This window comes from Fringilla coelebs (genome assembly GCF_963513975.1).
Source record: "Fringilla coelebs genome assembly, chromosome: 1".
Lineage (NCBI taxonomy): Eukaryota > Metazoa > Chordata > Aves > Passeriformes > Fringillidae > Fringilla > Fringilla coelebs.
Genome location: NC_140028.1, coordinates 121266791 through 121285122, shown reverse-complemented (window position 1 = coordinate 121285122; position 18332 = coordinate 121266791). Strand labels below are relative to the sequence as shown.

At 40.6% G+C, this 18332-nt stretch overlaps 1 protein-coding gene across 4 annotated transcripts in view; it reads right to left on the bottom strand.

Annotated features, from left to right (window-relative positions):
- IGF2BP3 (insulin like growth factor 2 mRNA binding protein 3) overlaps positions 1 to 18332 on the bottom strand; it is a gene marked incomplete at its 5' end in the record, with an annotated part of 111586 nt that overhangs the window by 24579 nt on the left and 68675 nt on the right. Inside the window, 7 exons of one of the 4 annotated variants that reach the window (XM_084212776.1) lie at positions 2367 to 2498; positions 3991 to 4126; positions 6668 to 6790; positions 7347 to 7481; positions 9614 to 9898; positions 18046 to 18109; positions 18203 to 18254. In XM_084212776.1, the coding sequence (XP_084068902.1) occupies positions 2367 to 2498; positions 3991 to 4126; positions 6668 to 6790; positions 7347 to 7481; positions 9614 to 9898; positions 18046 to 18109; positions 18203 to 18254 (927 nt within the window). The remainder of the gene's footprint in view (positions 1 to 2366; positions 2499 to 3990; positions 4127 to 6667; positions 6791 to 7346; positions 7482 to 9613; positions 9899 to 18045; positions 18110 to 18202; positions 18255 to 18332) is intronic. The other 3 variants (XM_084212777.1, XM_084212778.1, XM_084212779.1) reach the window with 3 other exon arrangements.

Here is an 18332-nt window from a genome sequence, read left to right as displayed (position 1 = left end):
TAAAAACTGTTCTGCTAGGGGAAAAAATTAAAGGAGAGTAAAGCTCAGAAGTTACAGAAAATTAATTCATACACAAGCAAGACTTAAAAGTCTTCAAAATGGAAACTAATGCATCCATTAAAGGAATAGACTCATACTTTTTCTTGTTTTCTCTCCTCAGAGAGCAACAAGCACTCCAAGTAATTTGAGGGGCTGACTCACCTGAAGCCCACAGAACCACCTGCTCTTTTCCAAATACCAACACATTTAAGTACAAACAGGTGAGATAATTCCCTTTGTTCATACATTTGCTTTAGAAGCCCTTAGTATCTGCCTCGGGGGCTGTATCAGTACCACCCCCAACTTCCACAAAATCTGTTGGAGTTCACCCTCCCAGTCTGTGAGTTTATCCCTTCTTTCTGCATGTTAGCTTGTCACACATCTAGACTGCATGGAATGAGAGCCATTTCAGAGGACTGAGCACAAACAGAAGCAAGAGAGCTCGGACAGCGGTCCTTCCAGCTGCACAGTTCCTACACAATGGCATTTCTTTTTTGATGCTTTTTTCCAGATGTTGCCATTATCCTCTTTCCAGAAACCTGGATACTGCCAGAGATCTTAGCAGGCCAAAAAAGGTGCATTTGGGGGGTAAAGGTGCACTAGCAACAGAGGGACAGACAGGAGTAACCACCAAATTCATCACTGTTTAGGTGCATATTTAAAGCAAAAGGAACCACAATGGGGGGGGAAAGTGGGAAAGAAATGAAAATAAACCAAGTGATGAACAGAACTGTGGGCTTACAGTATGAATCTCAAGAATAGCAAAGTAGTCTGCAAATCTGGAGTAAAAAGACAGGAAAAGCCACACTTTTAATTACCAATAAAGAAAGTTATATGCTTTTAACAAACCACATCTAATATCCCTTAAGAAAAAAATTGAGGCAATTTGTTACCAGAGATGGCATTTTCAGTAACACAGTGAAGCAGAAACCTGTGTTGTTTAGTTTAGTCTGCCAATCTAATTGAAGTGCAGAGGGACTGTGAAGGAGAGAATTTGTTTGTCATAAATGGAGGCTCTGCTATTGACAGTAAAACAACTGAGTATAAGCATATTTCTATTGTAGCTTTCACTGAAGCACGCTTTTCTGATAAAGCCACTATTATACTCAATATAGTTCATAATACATTCATAACACCAAAGTTGTTCATTCTTACAAACAATGCTACAAGAGAGGAATTTTTCCTGCTCCTTGCACTGACTCTCTCTTGGCTTCTTCCTCTGGGAAAAATATTTAGACCACAACTACCCTTTAGTACAACACAGCTTGAGTTATTTGATGATATTTAGTGTTGTGGTGCATTTTCACTTTTCTAGCTCATGAAGAGTCTCAGGCTTAGCTCTCTAGATGTCACTGTTGGGCAAAGAAGGGGACGAAGTCAAACACAGCAGAGTTTGTAAAGCTCTGTCACCACAGCAGAGTTTGTAAAGCTCTATCACCACAGCAGAGTTTGTAAAGCTCTGCCACCTACCTCTTAAGAGACTTGTTAGAATTGTTTAGAAAATCCACCTTTCATTGAGTTGCTAACAACCACCAGCACCAGAAACAGGAAAGAGATGAAAAACATCACTTTCTCCTTGTAATGAGATTGACTTTTCTTGAAACACCATCTCAGCTCCAGACAGACTCTGGAGCTTTCTGGTGCAACGAATTGCCGCCTTCTCCATAGCAAAATTCCTCATTTATGTTTACTAATCAGCACAGAATTTGAATAAGATTCTATTAAACTTTTTCATGTCTTTTTTAGAGCCCAAAGTGGCAAGTAAATCACAGCTTTCTGGAGATTAATCCATGCAATTTACATCCTATATATTTAGGAGTATTGCATTTCAACAGGGCATTTATAAAACTGCTACATTCAAACAAACATTTTAGCTACATATAGATCCCCATTTCATGACAAGCGATAATTTCTTTTCCTTCCTTACCACAAGGAATAAAATTGCAGACCAACGTTATTAATTGCCAATTCCAGACATTTTGAAATGCTATTTTACGTGAGAGTTCGTTCCGCAATAATTCAAATTCTATATAAAATAAAATCTAACACTTGTCTAAGCAGCACTATTTTCCAGTTTCACTAAGCATTTCACTACAAAAGCAATTAATGCCTGCTCCCAACTGCAGCCACATGAAATACTTTTCAGTGTGCAAGCAGGAAGACAGACAACATTTAGAAAAATGACAGAACACAGCTAGCAAAACACCCTTCCAGATTTTCTGGGAAAAAAAGGTAAAAAATGCAGCATTCTTTTTAGTTTTGAATTACAGCATTGCAGAGATGAGCATCACCATCCACTAACCGTCCAAAATCAGAGCTTCCCTTACCCCAAAAGGTGGATATGAAGCAGCAGCAGCAGCGGAGGCAACACTCACTGCGGGAGGTGGTATTCCTGAAGAAGAAGGTGGGAACAGACCCAAGGCATTCAGATTTAATCCAGGAATTAAATGTGCTTGAAGCTGCAATGGCAGAAGAGTTAAGATTTAGAGTCCTGGTTATTAACTTTAATAAAATCCTAGCTGGCATGTGCTATTAACCTTTTGGGATGTCATTTTTAAAAAAAGTCATTTCCATTACCCAAAGGACTCTCGTTCAAACCTGTTTCCCAGACACACGTACAGACCAATAACATTAAAAACACGTAGTAGGAAAGGCAGATGGGGATCACTTGATAAAACTTAGTCATCAAAACACATTTCAAATTTTACAGCAAGATGTTCAGATAATAGTACTATTTACTTTCAGAGTGAACAAATTTACCAGAACAGTAGTTTTGTTCTTATACTAAAAAGACAGCCCTGTAAAAACAGGCAAAGATCATGCACAAAGCCCTGCTTTTCTTACACAGGGGGAACATATATGACACCCCATCCTCCCTCCCTTGCAACAGATGAGGTGAGATACCTCCAGCAATTGCTGGGAAAGGATCAACTATAAAGTTGCATATGTCCCTTGCTCGACCACACCTGAGAAAAGTGGCATCATCACATGGTAGGAAGCATTTGTGGCCTGATACAAAACTTGTCAGAGCCCTTTTTCCAGATTATTACTCAAAAAACATGAACATGCTTTAGAAATATTTCAGCTAGAAAGAGAGGTACTATCTCAGACCATTAACATAAATCAATCACAAGACACCAAAAAAAAAATTTTTCCATTCTAACTCTAGACCATAAGATTTGGATACACATGCACAAACAATGCTTTTCCTAACTATCAAAAATCTCAATCATTTCTCAATATGCATTAGTAATACTTTGGCAAACTAATGAGGTATGTTGTTTTCATTATATAACAACCAATCGTCTTCAAATGGCTAAATGCCTTTATCATCTATATCAAGAAAATAACCTTAATAAGACCTTCTTAAATGAAATAATTAAAAACAGGAGGGATCTTTCTTCCACACATTATTATGCTATTTATGTGATGAGACTGAATCACTACTTTAAAAAACATGCAAGCCAGAGCACATAAGCCACAACAGCACAAACACACCCTGCTTCAGGTTCCTGCAACAAGAAAAAAGTTAAATGCTCATTAATTTCCTCCATCTAAATAAAGTTCTCAGTTCCCCCACTCAAAAATAAACCAGAAAAATATTTAATCCATTTAAATAGCACACATAAATAACAAAAACACTTGCCCACACTCCCACAAATAAATGAGGCAACAGAGAGGCTGCAACAGAAAATTCTGATGTGATATTAGGGAAAAAACATCATCATAAGAGCAGTGAGACAGGGCACAGGCTGCCCAGAGACACTTTGGTTTTAAATCCACAGAAATGTTAAGGAGAACTCAAGTCCCTACGCAACGTGGCTTAATTTTGAAGTGTGGCCTACATGAACAAACCCACTGCTGGGTCAGACGACCTCCAAGGGTCCCTCACACCCAAAATCCTTCTGTGGTTTTAGTCCCAGAAAGAACCCACACCCAAAGAAAACTCACATTCATAGCAGCAATATCATTTTCATAGGACTCCCTGATTTTCTTCATGATTTCTTCCTCAGCCTTGGCACAAGTTTCAATACTGCCTTTAACTGTAATGGTCCTTTCCGGATTATAGAGTGTCAAGTCCTGCAATCTGCAAATGACACAGAAGCACAGTTAATTAGCAAACAAAGAAGATAATCCAGATTCATCATTTGAGCGCGCCGACACCCAAGCATGTCGAGTTTACCCTCCAAAGACTGTGGAGTACCAATTCATCACCGGGCTCAAGCACAGTCCCCAGACAATCTGGGGAAACTCTGTCCTCATGGGACACACAACAAAACCCTGGCAGCAAGGTTGGCACGGGGTGGCTGGGACATGCTTGGGTGCTGCACAGAGCGGAGCCGCCACGCTGCGCATGAACACAGAGAGATGCGGCAGGGCAGCGCAGCCAGGTCCCACCTCACTCCACACCAGCACTGCCACCCGGGACAGGGTTCAGACACTCATCTTAGGCACCCCAGAAACACACCATCACACCATTCTTTCAGACACTCATCCTAGACACCCCAGAAACACACCATCACATCATTCTTTCAGACACTCATCCTAGACACCCCAGAAACACACCATCACATCATTCTTTCAGACACTCATCCTAGACACCCCAGAAACACACCATCACATCATTCTTTCCTCGAGAACTGCAGTGTATTCCTTAAGGAAACTGGAGAAAAGCCCAGCCTCAGTGAAACTGCAGGGGAGCCTCCAAACCCCCAAAGTGGGGAAAAGAAAAGCTGTGTGCAAGTCAGCATCTGCTGCTCAACACTAGTAACTCCTCAGGGAAAATGAAAGGGTGGCAGCATGAAACCCGTGCTCTGTTTGGCAACAAATGCAAACCTACTGTGAAAACGTGGATTAAACACACTTGGAAGACGTGGCACTGCCACGTTCTGGGAAAAGGTAAAGGGGTGAAGACAGAGTCCAGAGCAGGATGCAGGAGTGAGGAAGCCTGTGGCAGGAAGGAAAGGGGAAGCAGCACGCGAGGCCATGCCTTCCTGCACAGCTCAGTCGAGCAGAGGCAGGCACAGAGCACATCCACTAAGCAGTCCTTGACTCTCCAGGGCATGAGCACTGAAGTACTGCCTCAGGAAGGAAAGTGCTGGGAAACATCCCAGAGAAGAGAGGAAACGCTTTCCCAAACCAGCTGCCTTACTTTTAATTTATGGACAAGCTTACCAAAAAGCCTGAATGAAGAGATCATGAGAAAGACTAATTTGAAATAGCAAAATCAATGAGCATACATGCCCTCATTTTTGTATTGATTACACCAGACGACTTAAGGGGGTTATTTTGGGCCTAGTATGACAAATATAATCTTGAGGCCAAGATTTTAATGCAAATAAACCTTTAACTCACTAAATCAAAAAATATTCTGTAGCTTTTCACAGACAATGTGTTATTTGTGTCATCATCAATAAAGACATGGATTTCATAGAATGAAGACCATTTTTTCATGTACTCTGTATACATTTTTTCTCCTTTTAGCATTAATAGTCTGTGCACTGTTTGCAGACAAAATGTTTATGCAAACAATTCAAGAGAGCACGCTGGAGTTACAAAATCTATTCTTGAAACACACTTATTTAGGTGCTTTTTCTCTATTTGTTTCTATTCCTCAGACTAATTCCATAAACGCTCACACAGCTTTAAAGGAAGGCCTCAGGTGCTTTCATCCGAATTTGTTTTCCTCCTTTTGAAGAGCCACAGTTACTCACAGCTTCCTTGTCCTCATTTGAGTTATTTCCTGCACTACTTTTTTTGTCTCCTGCATGTATTCACACCTCTGCACACATCTTCATGTGTCTTCCAAACCTTTTGCCTTTCCTACAGCCTGTAAGCCTAATTCTCACCCTCCCTGGCTAAAGCCAAATCCAGGATGCCTTCAAATGCTTGGAAGTTCATGCCAGAGCATTCATTATTCAGAACAGGAGGTTCTCTGAAAATATTACTCCAGGGTAAAACTACTATTGACTGCCAAGCTTCTACAGAGATGTTAATCTAATCAGTGATTTACAGATTTCCAGTAAAGGTGAAAACTCCTGTTTAATCTCAACTAAATTTGAACAGGTCTCGGTTACCCTCACAAAATCAGACCAAAAGCTATTACCTTGCAGCAGACTAGCCAAGGTATTGTAATTTGGCTGTTAGTGGTCAAGAGGGACAGAACTGCTACTAAAGATACCCTTTTCAGTATTCATTTGCTCTATTTCTTTCCCTCTAGTCCCAAAATTTAATATATAGTGGAAACTAAAATATCACTAATTTCACTCATTTTCACACATAGCTCAGCACTGATCCAGACTTATAGTTTCATACACTCATCATTACATATGGTATAATATGTTAAAAACAACTGACACTTAAAATATAGTCTAACACAGGCTCCACATAGCCTATGTTATTTTTAGGCTTGCTCTTGACTGAGTTTACAATGAAGACTCGCTGTTTACATAAAATTTAACTGACCTTAAGTAACAGTTTAATCCATATGATGGAAAGGCCTCTGAAGGGTTGTTATCTCAGCCTTCAGCACACAGAATATTTTTCTAAGAACTCTGTACCTGAACGTCCCACAGCAGCATTGCTGCCATTTGACATCTCACTGAAAATCAGGCCACCAAAAACTTACGGTGATATTGTGATTTTAGTATCTGTGTCCTGCTCAATTTTCTTCAGGTTTCTTCCTTCTTTGCCAATAAGTCGGCCAACAAAGTTGTTGTGTGCCAGTATCTTCAAGGGAATTTCTTCTGTACTGTAATAGAAGTTATACCTAGTGAGACTTTTGGAGACCAGAGTACAAGCTTTTATGCATGCTATGGATGAATTCAGTTTTCATAGAAATACCCACAACTCCCATTCACATGTTTTCACTGTGTGCAGAATAAGTCCAGGTGCAGTGGGCTTTCCAGCACTGTCACCTATAGCTTAATTGCAATGTACCTTCAACTAAATGAAGTAACCACAGCTGTTGGGAGGGAATAAATATATCTTAAAGCTTTTAGTGAGGGCTCACAACTTGTTATGCTTGCTCAAACTAAAAGCTGTTAGTTGCTCAAGAAACTTCCCTATTTGCTCCAGTTCACTTCAAAAATCACAGCCAGACAACAACTGAAATCACAGAAGCATGCTGGGGCTAATTAAGCAAGTAGACTGTCCTGGAAGGCAAAATATCTCAGTTCCTTTACCTACTTAGATATGGATAACAGCAAATATTCACTTGTTAACAGCTTTAAAGACTACACCTTTAAATGGAGCTAGTGAGAATTCAAAACTTTTAATGCTTCCACAATGAAATGCTTTTTACTCACAATTTAGTATCTTGAGCTTCCTTTTGCATGATCTCCATAATAATTTTACAAGCTGTTGAGCAGCCTTCAGGAGTTGAGTGGATGGTAATTGGTTTCTCAGCAGCACCTGCATTCTCTTTACGATGAATATCAATTCTTGAAAGAAAGAAAAACACTAACTGTAACCACATACTCTATGGTAAGCCTTATGTATTTCCAACTGTGGTAAAACTAAATTATTTTGAGCTAACAGTGACTATATATTAGTAGTTTAATTTTGAAAAGCTTACGACTACTTAAGTATTTCCTAAATACAAATTTGTGTGTTATGAAGAGCCTCTCCTTTACTGATTTTACCAGTTAAAACCCCACCTTTGTGGACACTGGGATTTCCTTTTCTCAGTAAACTCCCACCAAGATGTTCAGGGGAGTTGTTAGACAATGTGGTAAACCCCTGAACACACCTCATCAAGCTTTCTCAGTGCCCCATCTCCAGCCCCACTGCTCCACTGTGCAGCTGCAGGACAGTCAGATTTTGTCCCATCTTATTTTAAATACCCCAGCAGCAGAGGTTCCCAGCACTCTTCTGCTAGCAAGTAGCATGGTAGTACTTTGCATCCATCCATAAAATTAGTTTCTTATACTTTTTCCAGCCTGATTTTGTCCTGATATTACCTTTACCCTACCCTCTACCACCCTGAAACTACTAGCCTTGTTCTACAACAGGTTTATGTAGCTCTAAGAATTTAACAAAAATTAGTTCTGTCCTGCATAAAGACAGTGCCTTGGATATGACTTTTCCCTGCCAATAACTGCAGTTCACCTATTCTTTCCGCCTCTGCTTTTTTGTTTTTGCCCCTCTTCCACATGTAACAGCTGTTTTCTACCTGAAACAACCACGCTGCTTTTCAAGAAGCCCCTTTATTTTTTCAATTCTTTCAAGTATTGAAAACTCATTTTGTTTCACAGTGCAGCATTTTCCAAGAAACCCATCTTGGCAATCCTTGGTGGAAATGAAAGTAGATGAAATTTCCTTTTTTTTAATCCCCAAACCAATGAAAACATCATTCACAAAGTCACATATCTGTAAAGTTAGCAACCTGCAATTATTTCTGCTCTACCCACCCTTCTTCTAGATATAAAAGCTTTCTTTATGCCAATCTTCCAGGATTTTTATAGTCCAAGAATTAGATGCTTTATATATCACCTGAAAATTTGGTTACCCATAGAAAAATTACAACCAAGTCTTGTCAGGACACCACAAATCTCTTAAACCTGTGTTGTTAAACAGACTAAATAGTCTCCTGGGTTACATTGTGCTAATGAGAGGTTGGAGGGAGCATCATGATAATCCTGGGTTTGGGGAGGGGGGTAAGCCTGTTTGTTGGGGGTTGGGGTGTAATTAGAGAGGAGTCTCTTATCCTCATTAACTACTCTCAAAACTGAGGCTCCTGCCCACCCTCATTCCCCCCACACACAGCTCATTCCCAGGTGCTGCCTGCTGCAACTGCAGAGCTGGGGGCTCCTACAGCGGGCTGCTGAAGGCAGCATTTTAATTCTCTGCTTTTAGGGGTATCCTGGAAAAATTCTTGGAATAAGAACCCCACCTCCCCTCTGCATCTGTGCTGAGCTCTTCCTTGTGGGTAGGATTTAACACGCACTGGAAACAATCTCTTCCAGCGTCTCTAGACCCCAGTGCTCTAAGCTTCTTAGGTCATTTAGCAGCTTGCTTTTTGCCTCCCGTGCATTTCCTTAATCTGTGTTTTGGTGTGGTCTGCAACTTGATAGCAACAAATGTATTTTCCAGAAACAGAAGGGGAAGCAGCGAAGGGAGATAAAAAGGTTCATTGTTTAGGACTTTTTTCCCCCACATCTTGAAAATACCCTAATCAAACTAAAACTAGAATAAACACTTGAAGTACACTTGGGACATTTGGGTACATCTCCACACTGACTGTATGTCCCCCAGAACAAAATATTACAGCTCTTTCAGTTTCACTTTTTCTGCCAGAACCATATTAGTACATCGGTAAGCAAAGGTCTCCAACAGAGTACCATCCTGCTAGCACTCCTCTTTTAAAGATGGATAAAAAAGTCAGCTAGTATTTGAACACGTATCAAGGACAGAATCCAGTCCTTAAACAAATATTGCAAAATATTTCCTGCTCTGTTATCTTCATTTGCTCTCTGACCACGCAGATTAGTAATGAAGTTTTACAAACTCCTCTTTACACAAGCAATGATGAGAGAACATTAAAGCTATTAATCAGTTTTGTAAAGTAACTTACTTGGACTGTGTCTGCTTGGTAATGTTTCTGATCGTTGCTCCTTCTTTCCCGATAATGGCTCCTACAAACTGTGTGGGAACCAGCATCCGCAGAGGAACGTCCGACTGCGGTTTCTGCCGAGTGGTTGCGCCGGGTGACCCTTGCCTGGGAGGACCCCTCTGGCCAAATCCACGTCTTCCCTGGGGATGTTGTTGTGGAGGTTGCTGGGCTGCCATCTCGTCAGGGATGTATGCAACTTTCAAGGAATAGTTTTCAAGCTGAAACCCGTTCAGTTTTTCTATTGCTCTGTTTATTTGGAAAGGGGAGGAGAGAGGAGATTAAAAAAAGCCCCACGAGCACACACAGGGCCTTATGAAATGACAGGTTATACAGACGTAGACTTCTGTCCTTTCTGACTTGTGTGGTGAAACTAAAAACACATTCCAAGATGAAAACTTACATCTGAAATTCTTCAGCCAAGATTCTGATTACACAAAGCCACTGTATTACGAACTACAAGTTAGCTCTTGCTTGTCCTGGGCTTCTATGCACTTTAAAGGTTTTGCTGGTCCAACCCTATCAGCAAAACCTCACAGGAGACAGAGCTTATACACTCAAAAGCATTCTTTTGCCTGATTTAATTTAAATCAATTTCCCAAATAGAATTAAAGCTGCACCAGAGGGAAAACTTTTTAGCTGCTATCACAGCACCTTCATTAGGGTTTTTGCCAGCACAGCTATTTGGCTGCAGCTTTTGCAATAACTGATATAGCTGTGACAGGAATGAAAAAAACCATTTTTATGAAAGAAGAAAGCACCTTCACCTTAGCAGGAAAGGAAGCACACAAAGCCAGTCAACGGCATCTCAAATGTCCCTTAGACTGCAACAGCACCTTGCATCTTTCTAATTAGTCATGTTGTTGGTAGGTTTAAAAGTTAACAAGGAAATTAAAGTCCCATGTCTATGTTAGACTCTCCATGAAAGCAAAGTTGTTAGAAGGCATTTAAAATATTGTTTCAATTTCTCTTCTTTTAGTAAAGCATCGCAGAGGGATACTGCCCAAATGTGCACAACCCTCTCTCACCATGGTCCCTCCTGCTGAAAACCTCCTGGTCACTCAGCATTCCCTCTGTTCAGTCCCTCTTCCTAACCCAGGACAAGTCTGCAGGTGCTCTTGGGTCTCCTCTTCACAGGAGGAGCACAACTCAAAAATGATAGATTTACAGAAGGTAGAATTCCTTCCACTCACAGAGTAGAGTCAATAAGACTAAATATATAGCAAACAGTAGGAATAACTAAGCTACATGCAACTCATTGGTAAACCAGTGGAATAAAACAAACAGATTTGCCCCAAAAAGGCATTTCAAGTTTTGCTGCAACAAGCATTCCTATTCAGATTATCAGTAATATACTGATCACTGAAATATGTATTGATATGGGGTAGTTTATAAATGCCAGACTTAATATTGGACCAAAGATTACTGACATTTTCTTTAAAAACGAAATTTAAATTAAAGGACATAGTGGGAGGGAGGGAGTCTCCATCTTTTATTAAAGATCTCATCAATATTTTCATTACAAAGCTCCAACAACAGTATGCTCTGGAGAAAGGCCTCTGAATTCAGAAACTTAACCCAGCCCCTCCATTCATGCCCATTTGCAGGACACCACTGCCAGCTTACCAAACATTAGCCTCAGCAACACTTTTATGCCTGCCTCTGCTACAGAGATAAAAGATGATGACAGCCAATTGCCTACATTTTCAAGGCCAGCAAGTGAAAAATACTATTTGTCTCCTGGGTGTCCCATTTGACAGTCTAGGTCACAAGCAGCTGCTGAAACCCAGTTAAGAAGTGGTATTTGGATACCAAGGATAACAGGTCCCTCATCTCCCAGGGGTTGAGCCAGCATCCTCAAAATACTCCAGTCTGACAGTAAAGAGCTTATGAGAAAACAAGTAATTTGTGTCTTTGGAACAATGTTTAATAAGGGCTGATAATAAATAAGGCCCAAGGCAATGCCAATGAACAAAGAAAGCAAAATATTGAATAACTGATCACTGTTCATTAAATACTTCCGTTAACCAAATGAGACACAGGTCCTTTGGGAATTGCCAGGAGTGTAATTACTCCCATAATAGAGGAATCCTTTAGAGCAAGTAGCAAACGAGCTGGATTAAAATTTGGTGAGGTTATTTCAGAGCAGACCTTTTTAATCTTTTACTCCATGGACTTTGAAGAGCATTTTATTACACAATAAAACATGCTTACAAAACAGGAAGAGCAGTGAGAAGACTAGTGAGACTTGTGTTTCTATGGATTTATCTCAATTTTTAATTTCTGCATTGATTTCCAATGTCTGAAAGGCATTTCACTGAAGTCTCCCTCTCTCTCTGGACTTCCTACTTGGAAAAGGGGTCTGAGACCTTTCCTTTTCTGTACACACTGAACATGCTAATGTCTTGTTGGTTGCAAATATCAATGACTTCTGTTTCGAGGTTGAGTTTCACTGAAGTCAACCAGAAAGCTGAATTTCTACCAGGACGGGAAACAGCACTGCCAGACCATCCAGTTGTGCAAGCCCTGTTTCTTTTGGAATCAAACATCAAGATGTTGGAGAGATGAACACCAACAATTTTGCAAATGTGCTGATAAGCTCCAGATTAACGTCCATCCCAGCTCATTTCCCTCCATGCATCTATTTGACAAGTTCAGACATTGCTTCTTTCCCAAAATGCGTCAGCCTCCTCTGGCTTTGAAACCTCTTTGACCAGAATCCCAGCATTAACACAAAACCTGACAGTAAATCAGTGCAACAGGCTTCTCACTCTTCCTTAGAAGTGGTTGGGAAAGGAAAGCCTTGGCTTATTGTTTGCAACCAGGCTTCATACCTATCATGGTTTCACAAAAAACACTTTACAGCAACAAGTATGTATATACACACGCATATACAGATACACATATATGTGCACCATACTTTTCCTAGAAAGAAGGTTGGCCTTTTCTCTTCTTAATAAAAATTTATAAATTGCTGAATGGCTCCACATGTCTATAAGTACCTTAAATTCAAAGCAAACTGAGAAAAGTTCATTTGCCATTGTGGAAAATTAATTATGTCAGCAGTGAACTATCTCTGGCCACCAAAGCCGTATGATGACATGGAAAAACAACACACTAATTCACCCTGTGAGTCACTGAGTTCTCCATATTTTACAGCCTGACTTGTTCAAATTATGGGAAGTCAGAAGAATCCATAATTAAATACTGATCTCTCAAGCCTTTTGTGGAACTGATATTTCCTGGGTACGTGGTTCCATATTCACACTGATTTGGGTACACACAGTGGAATGCCAAGATAACTGATTTGCAGTGGATGTAGCACATACACTGTTCTAGTGCATTTCTTAGAGAAAAAAACCCAGCTTTTGAAAAGTCCCTTTGGCTGCTGATTCTGGCCTTCACATTCCAGTATTTGACAGTTTTCACTAGGCTTTTAAAGTACTGTCATACACTTTTCTTCAGCTGTTCTGGACTAATTTTCATCAATTTTGTGGCACAAAACATAGGGCTAGAATTAGGCAATGTGATGATTTAGCAGCCCTTCAGCACCATAATAAGCTCAATTTTAGAGGCATCTAGGCACTGCTTTGGGGGCTGGAGAGACAGATATGGAAGAAAACCCAGGAAGACACAAGTGGTTAAGAACTGTCTTCTAGATGGATGCAAAATTCTTGTAGAACAGCATCTAGGACAGTACTTGCTATCAGGAGAGCCAGCCTTGCTCTCAGGGGAAGTCTGAGCCTCAGCTAAAAGCAGGTGACCAGCTCTTCACAGCACTAGGGGCATCTACTTCAGGCAAAGCTATTGTCATTGCTACAGTCCACCACACACAGGCTACATTGAGCTCCTTCTATAGAGCACATACTCTCACTGACTGACCACCTTGAGAACACCAGAACACAGCAACACCACCTCTGTCCTCCCACAAAGACCTCTGCCTTCCCAAGTGCTGGGGGATCTCCTTCCACGAGCACAAGTTAATAAAGGGCATGCAGACTACCTCTGTCAGGGGGCACTGCTGAAACAACCCACAAAGCATCTTTTACACAGAGGCTAAAAGCCTAAAGAGTCACTCCATGAGGACGAAGATGGAGAAAAATTCAGTTACCTGCCCCATTAAGAGGTGCCCTCCTCCCTGAAGTCTTCCTTTAAAATTTATCTTTAGTAGAAAAGGAAAATGTTTCCATTTCACATACCAACGAGAGCTGGTACGCAGAAATCTCTTAGCATAGCCGTGAATTTTTTAATAAAATGAATTCATTAAGAGACTGCTGCAACTACTGCCTATGCACTGATAAGATGGATAGCAGCCTGGCTTATGTTTGTGTGACACCTGCTCAGAACCAAGAGTTCCTACACAAAAATGAAACTTTTCAACAAGCATTCAGTAAATTAGTCACCTGAGTTTTCCCATCAAAATGACATCTCACCACTGTCCTCTCATGAGCTCCCTACAAGAGGATGCTTGCCCAGCCTTCTCCCTTTTGATGCTAGTAGAAGTTAAACACCCTAGATAAATTATTAGAGTAAAAGCATCAAGTCTTGTGCTGGAAATCATTCTTCCTCTTAGAGCATGATGACACTAAGCAATAGAAGGAGAACATATTTCACTCCCACATGCAGCTTTTACATACACCACTTTTCTTTTTTCATCCCTGAACAGATACAATCGCATATAAGAAGATATACATGGCATATTTTCTTTAGCATATTTTTTTTTACATTAAATAAAAATACGGGTTTCACCAGTACTTCTGAAAACAAAGCCAAAACAAAACCCAAGCTTATATTACACCACTTATATTTCAGTATTATCAATCCTAGGGCAACATTAGCCCTGACCTATAATGGCATGTAAAAGTATTAGATATGTGAACTCTCAAAGATATATGTTGTGCACACACATACAGATGTGTGCTTCATTGAAAGGTAAATAAAACTTTTTTTGCAAGTATTCTGATTAGGAGGTGATCACTAGTGGACTTTCAAAATCCTGGGTAGAGGTAAATCTTGTAGCATGTACCGGACTCCTACACACTGGAGGAGGGAGGGGGAGGAAAAGGGAAGGTAGTATAACTTTTGAAGACAGCAGCCATAATTTAGGTGGCAGCATGTCACAAGGACACAGTCAGCATGTCCTGCTGGTTGCAGTCTGGGGTGATATCGGGAGAAGGGGGGGTTGTCTTCTGGCAAGCATGTCCCAGGCTGCCTCAGTCCCTGCATGCGGCTGGTTGGGTTGTTCAGGGTGAACCACTGACTCCAGGCTCCGTCCCTCACTCTCTCCTCTCTTCCAAATATTCCACAACCCACTACAACTTTCAATCATTGCCTATGCCTCAGCAGTGCGCACACTTTGTAAAGCCCTCTCCAGTTTCTGGGAAGGACAGCAGCAGGGGCAGTTTGAGAGCTGGAGCAAATCTCTCCTCCTTCCAAGTGCTTGCAGGAGAAGAAAGGAGAGGAGGGATGTGGTGTCAGACCTTCTGGCTGGTAGCGCCAGTCTTCTCTTTGCTACTCACAGTGCTAGAGAGCAAAGGGTGGCTTTCCAAGGTCCACACATCGCTCTGCACATCCCTCCACAATGCTCCTGGGCTGCCAAAAAGTACCTGATCTGCCATGCTGGCTCCCTTGCTCTGGGGTCACAGAAGCAGCATGCTTCTGCTTTTTCTGACACTACAGGCTGTGCCTCCCAGCTAGGAAAGAGGCACCACCACAACAGGTCAAAGACAAGGACCTCTGTCCCAACTACAAGTCAGCAACTGTGCACATCTCAGATTTTGGGTGCTGTGTGCTCTAAGATTTCTTTTCCAAAAAGGCTGCAGCAATCTTCAATGTTTTCATTTTCCAAGTTAATTTTGGATGCAGACCTGAATTGAACATGCCACAACTGTAGTACCAGCCTAGAGGAAAAAAAACTCTGCCACAACTACTTAGATTTGCAAGACAGAAGGCAGCTTAGTTTCCCAGCTGAGTGGAACCACAAGTTTTATTCAAAAGTACTGCCCTCCAAGCAATGCATACCACACTTGCTTAGAACTGCTTATCAAAAGCATCTCCAGATTTTGTTACAGCACCCTCACCAGCACTGCCAGTACACACTCCAACAGTCATGGCAATGCCATACAGGTATCCAGCAGGGAAGGAGCCAACTTTGCACGTTCTGTCAGCCAGCACTACTGTGAGGTTAGCGTGTGCATTGCAAAAAGTACAGCAGAGGTGCAGTTAGACCTAGGGATCCACTGTATGTTGCAGCACTGAAATCTTCATGCCATGGTGTTTGATCCAAAAGCCATGCCAAAGCCCCATTTACCCTAAAGAGCTGAATTCCAGACTACAGAACTTGTAACCAGCTGCTGACTCTTTGCAGCCCCAAGCAGCTTTTGATGAAGTCAGTTCTTGTTACTGCACGTCCTTCATAGGATGACCAGCACTGCCTTTATCAGCTAACAGCACTTGCACTCTGCTCCCTCTCCACTGCCATCCCCCACAGCCAGTTCCAAGCAGCAGAGCTAGGTCAGGTCTGGGAAAGCCATTTCACTGAAACAGCACTGCAGTCACTATGGAAGACCCCCACACATGCAGGGTTCAATGTAGTGAGCCTTCACTGCAATCCTTCTCAGTTTTTTTCCCTAAAATTACCTTGATCTAGGCACTTCTCCTAGGGGTTTCTAAACAATTACAAGGTCACATCTCAAACTCTGACAATCTGAGCTAACATTTTGTACATAATATGGACTCATCTGCTTAGAAAACCTGTGTCATGTGAAGCCATTCACAAATGCAAATCAATGCTCCTCCACTTTTCCCTTTCCCTACCAGTTCCAAGGAGCCAAACTGCCATCATTCAACCTGTATTGCTTCAGCTCACCTACAACACCCATGCTGCATGCCAATTTGCCTGCTTCAAACTCAAGAGGTTTTCACTTAGTGTCACATGGTTTCTTATGAAAAAGAAAAAATTATCTTAGACACTTCTTCACAACCTTTGCTTATCCTTGGGATTGACCTTAAAATTTAGTACTTAAAGTTGGGGAAGAAACAGTTGTTTTTGTCTTCAGAAGGGAGTGCACAAGTCCAGGAACCCACATTCACAGATGACAGCTCAAAAAAATATATTATACTTCTTTCTATGGTATTTTTAGTACTTCCTTATATTTTCAAAGGAGAAACTGGCACATGTAGTATTAATCTGTAACACTGCACCATGAGTTTCTTCAGAACTAGAAATACAGCCTTTCTTAATTGCTATGCAGCAGAATCAAAAGCAACAGAAGAACCTGAAGAACTTGTTAGAACAGTTCAGGTTCTGAGAAAAGTTAAACAGTGAATTCAAGGAAAACGACGTTTCCTTTGGCTCCAGCGTACACAGGAGATACCACTGACACAAGCTTCCCATCACATTTGTTTATAATACATTTACAAGTAACCTAATGCTTTGAAAGATTAAATACATGTGTTGCATTCAAGTTACGCACAGATAATTACTTAATTATATGTACAAATATTATTTCATTTGTAATTTTGAATTAATGCATACCATAAGCACACTCTGCCTCTTAACTGCTGGTTTTAGTTTGCCACAAGGTGGCAGAAATTTCAAAGTTAAAATAGATTGTAGTAGGCTATTCCATGAGTTTGGTTTTGTTTGACCTGCTATGAGAGGAGGTAAGTTTATATCACCAGGTTAAAACTCAAGAACCACACAAGTCCTTTTTTTGTGGTAGAGAAGCAAAATTAAACCTTTAGCGTGGTACATAATGCAGATTTTAAAAGGAAAAGTATGCACAAACAATGATGAAGAAAAACATTTTAAAATTTTTAATATCTAGATTAAAAGTTCTCACTTACTGAAGATATAGGCAAGCATAAAGTAGGCAGCCTAAATTTCAAAAATACCAAATAAATTATTTTAGGTATGCATACTACACCTTTTGTGTGTTTGGAAACAGCATTAAATTTTCTAATAAATATGTCCTGTATTCTGGTTAGCAGCTACATTTTTTCCCCTGCTATTTTTGCTATGATTGTTTGTTAAGAAGCAGAAACAAAACAATGAACACTCCGAGAGGGCATTACCAAAACATGGCTTGAAAAATCCTTAAACAGTAACTCCTATCCTCTCCAACTGGCAAATTAACTTTCTGCTCTGCCCAATAAAACAAGTTTCTGCATTTTTTCCTTTTTTTGAAATTAATTTACTTTTTATCAAAATCAAAGAAAAGCTGATTCTAAAAATTGTTAATTAAGGTGAATTACACCAGACTTTCTTAAAAGTCAATGCTTAACTTATTGTTAAAATGGTGATGTGATCAGAAGCAAAGTCACATATAAAGTCACAACAACATGAACTCCAAAATGCAAGTTAGGTGACAGGAACAACTAAATAAGATACTTACTGTCTAGCCTGGTCCTTATTGCCATATGTTACATTTACAACTGCAGTCTCCGTGTCAGTGTTCACTAGAAAGGAAAAGGCAGCAGAAGGAGGGTAAGTTCAGTGTGCACTCACTTCCCACTACAAATTTAAAAGCAAATTGAGAGTAGAAACAGTACCTTGCTCACAGTTCTCCACAGTTCCATACTGAGCTAACAAACTATCCAGCACCTATAAGAGGTAAAAGAAATTACAGATTTAAATTTCAAAGCAGATCAACAAAACAAAAAAGCCTGTAAAAACCACAAG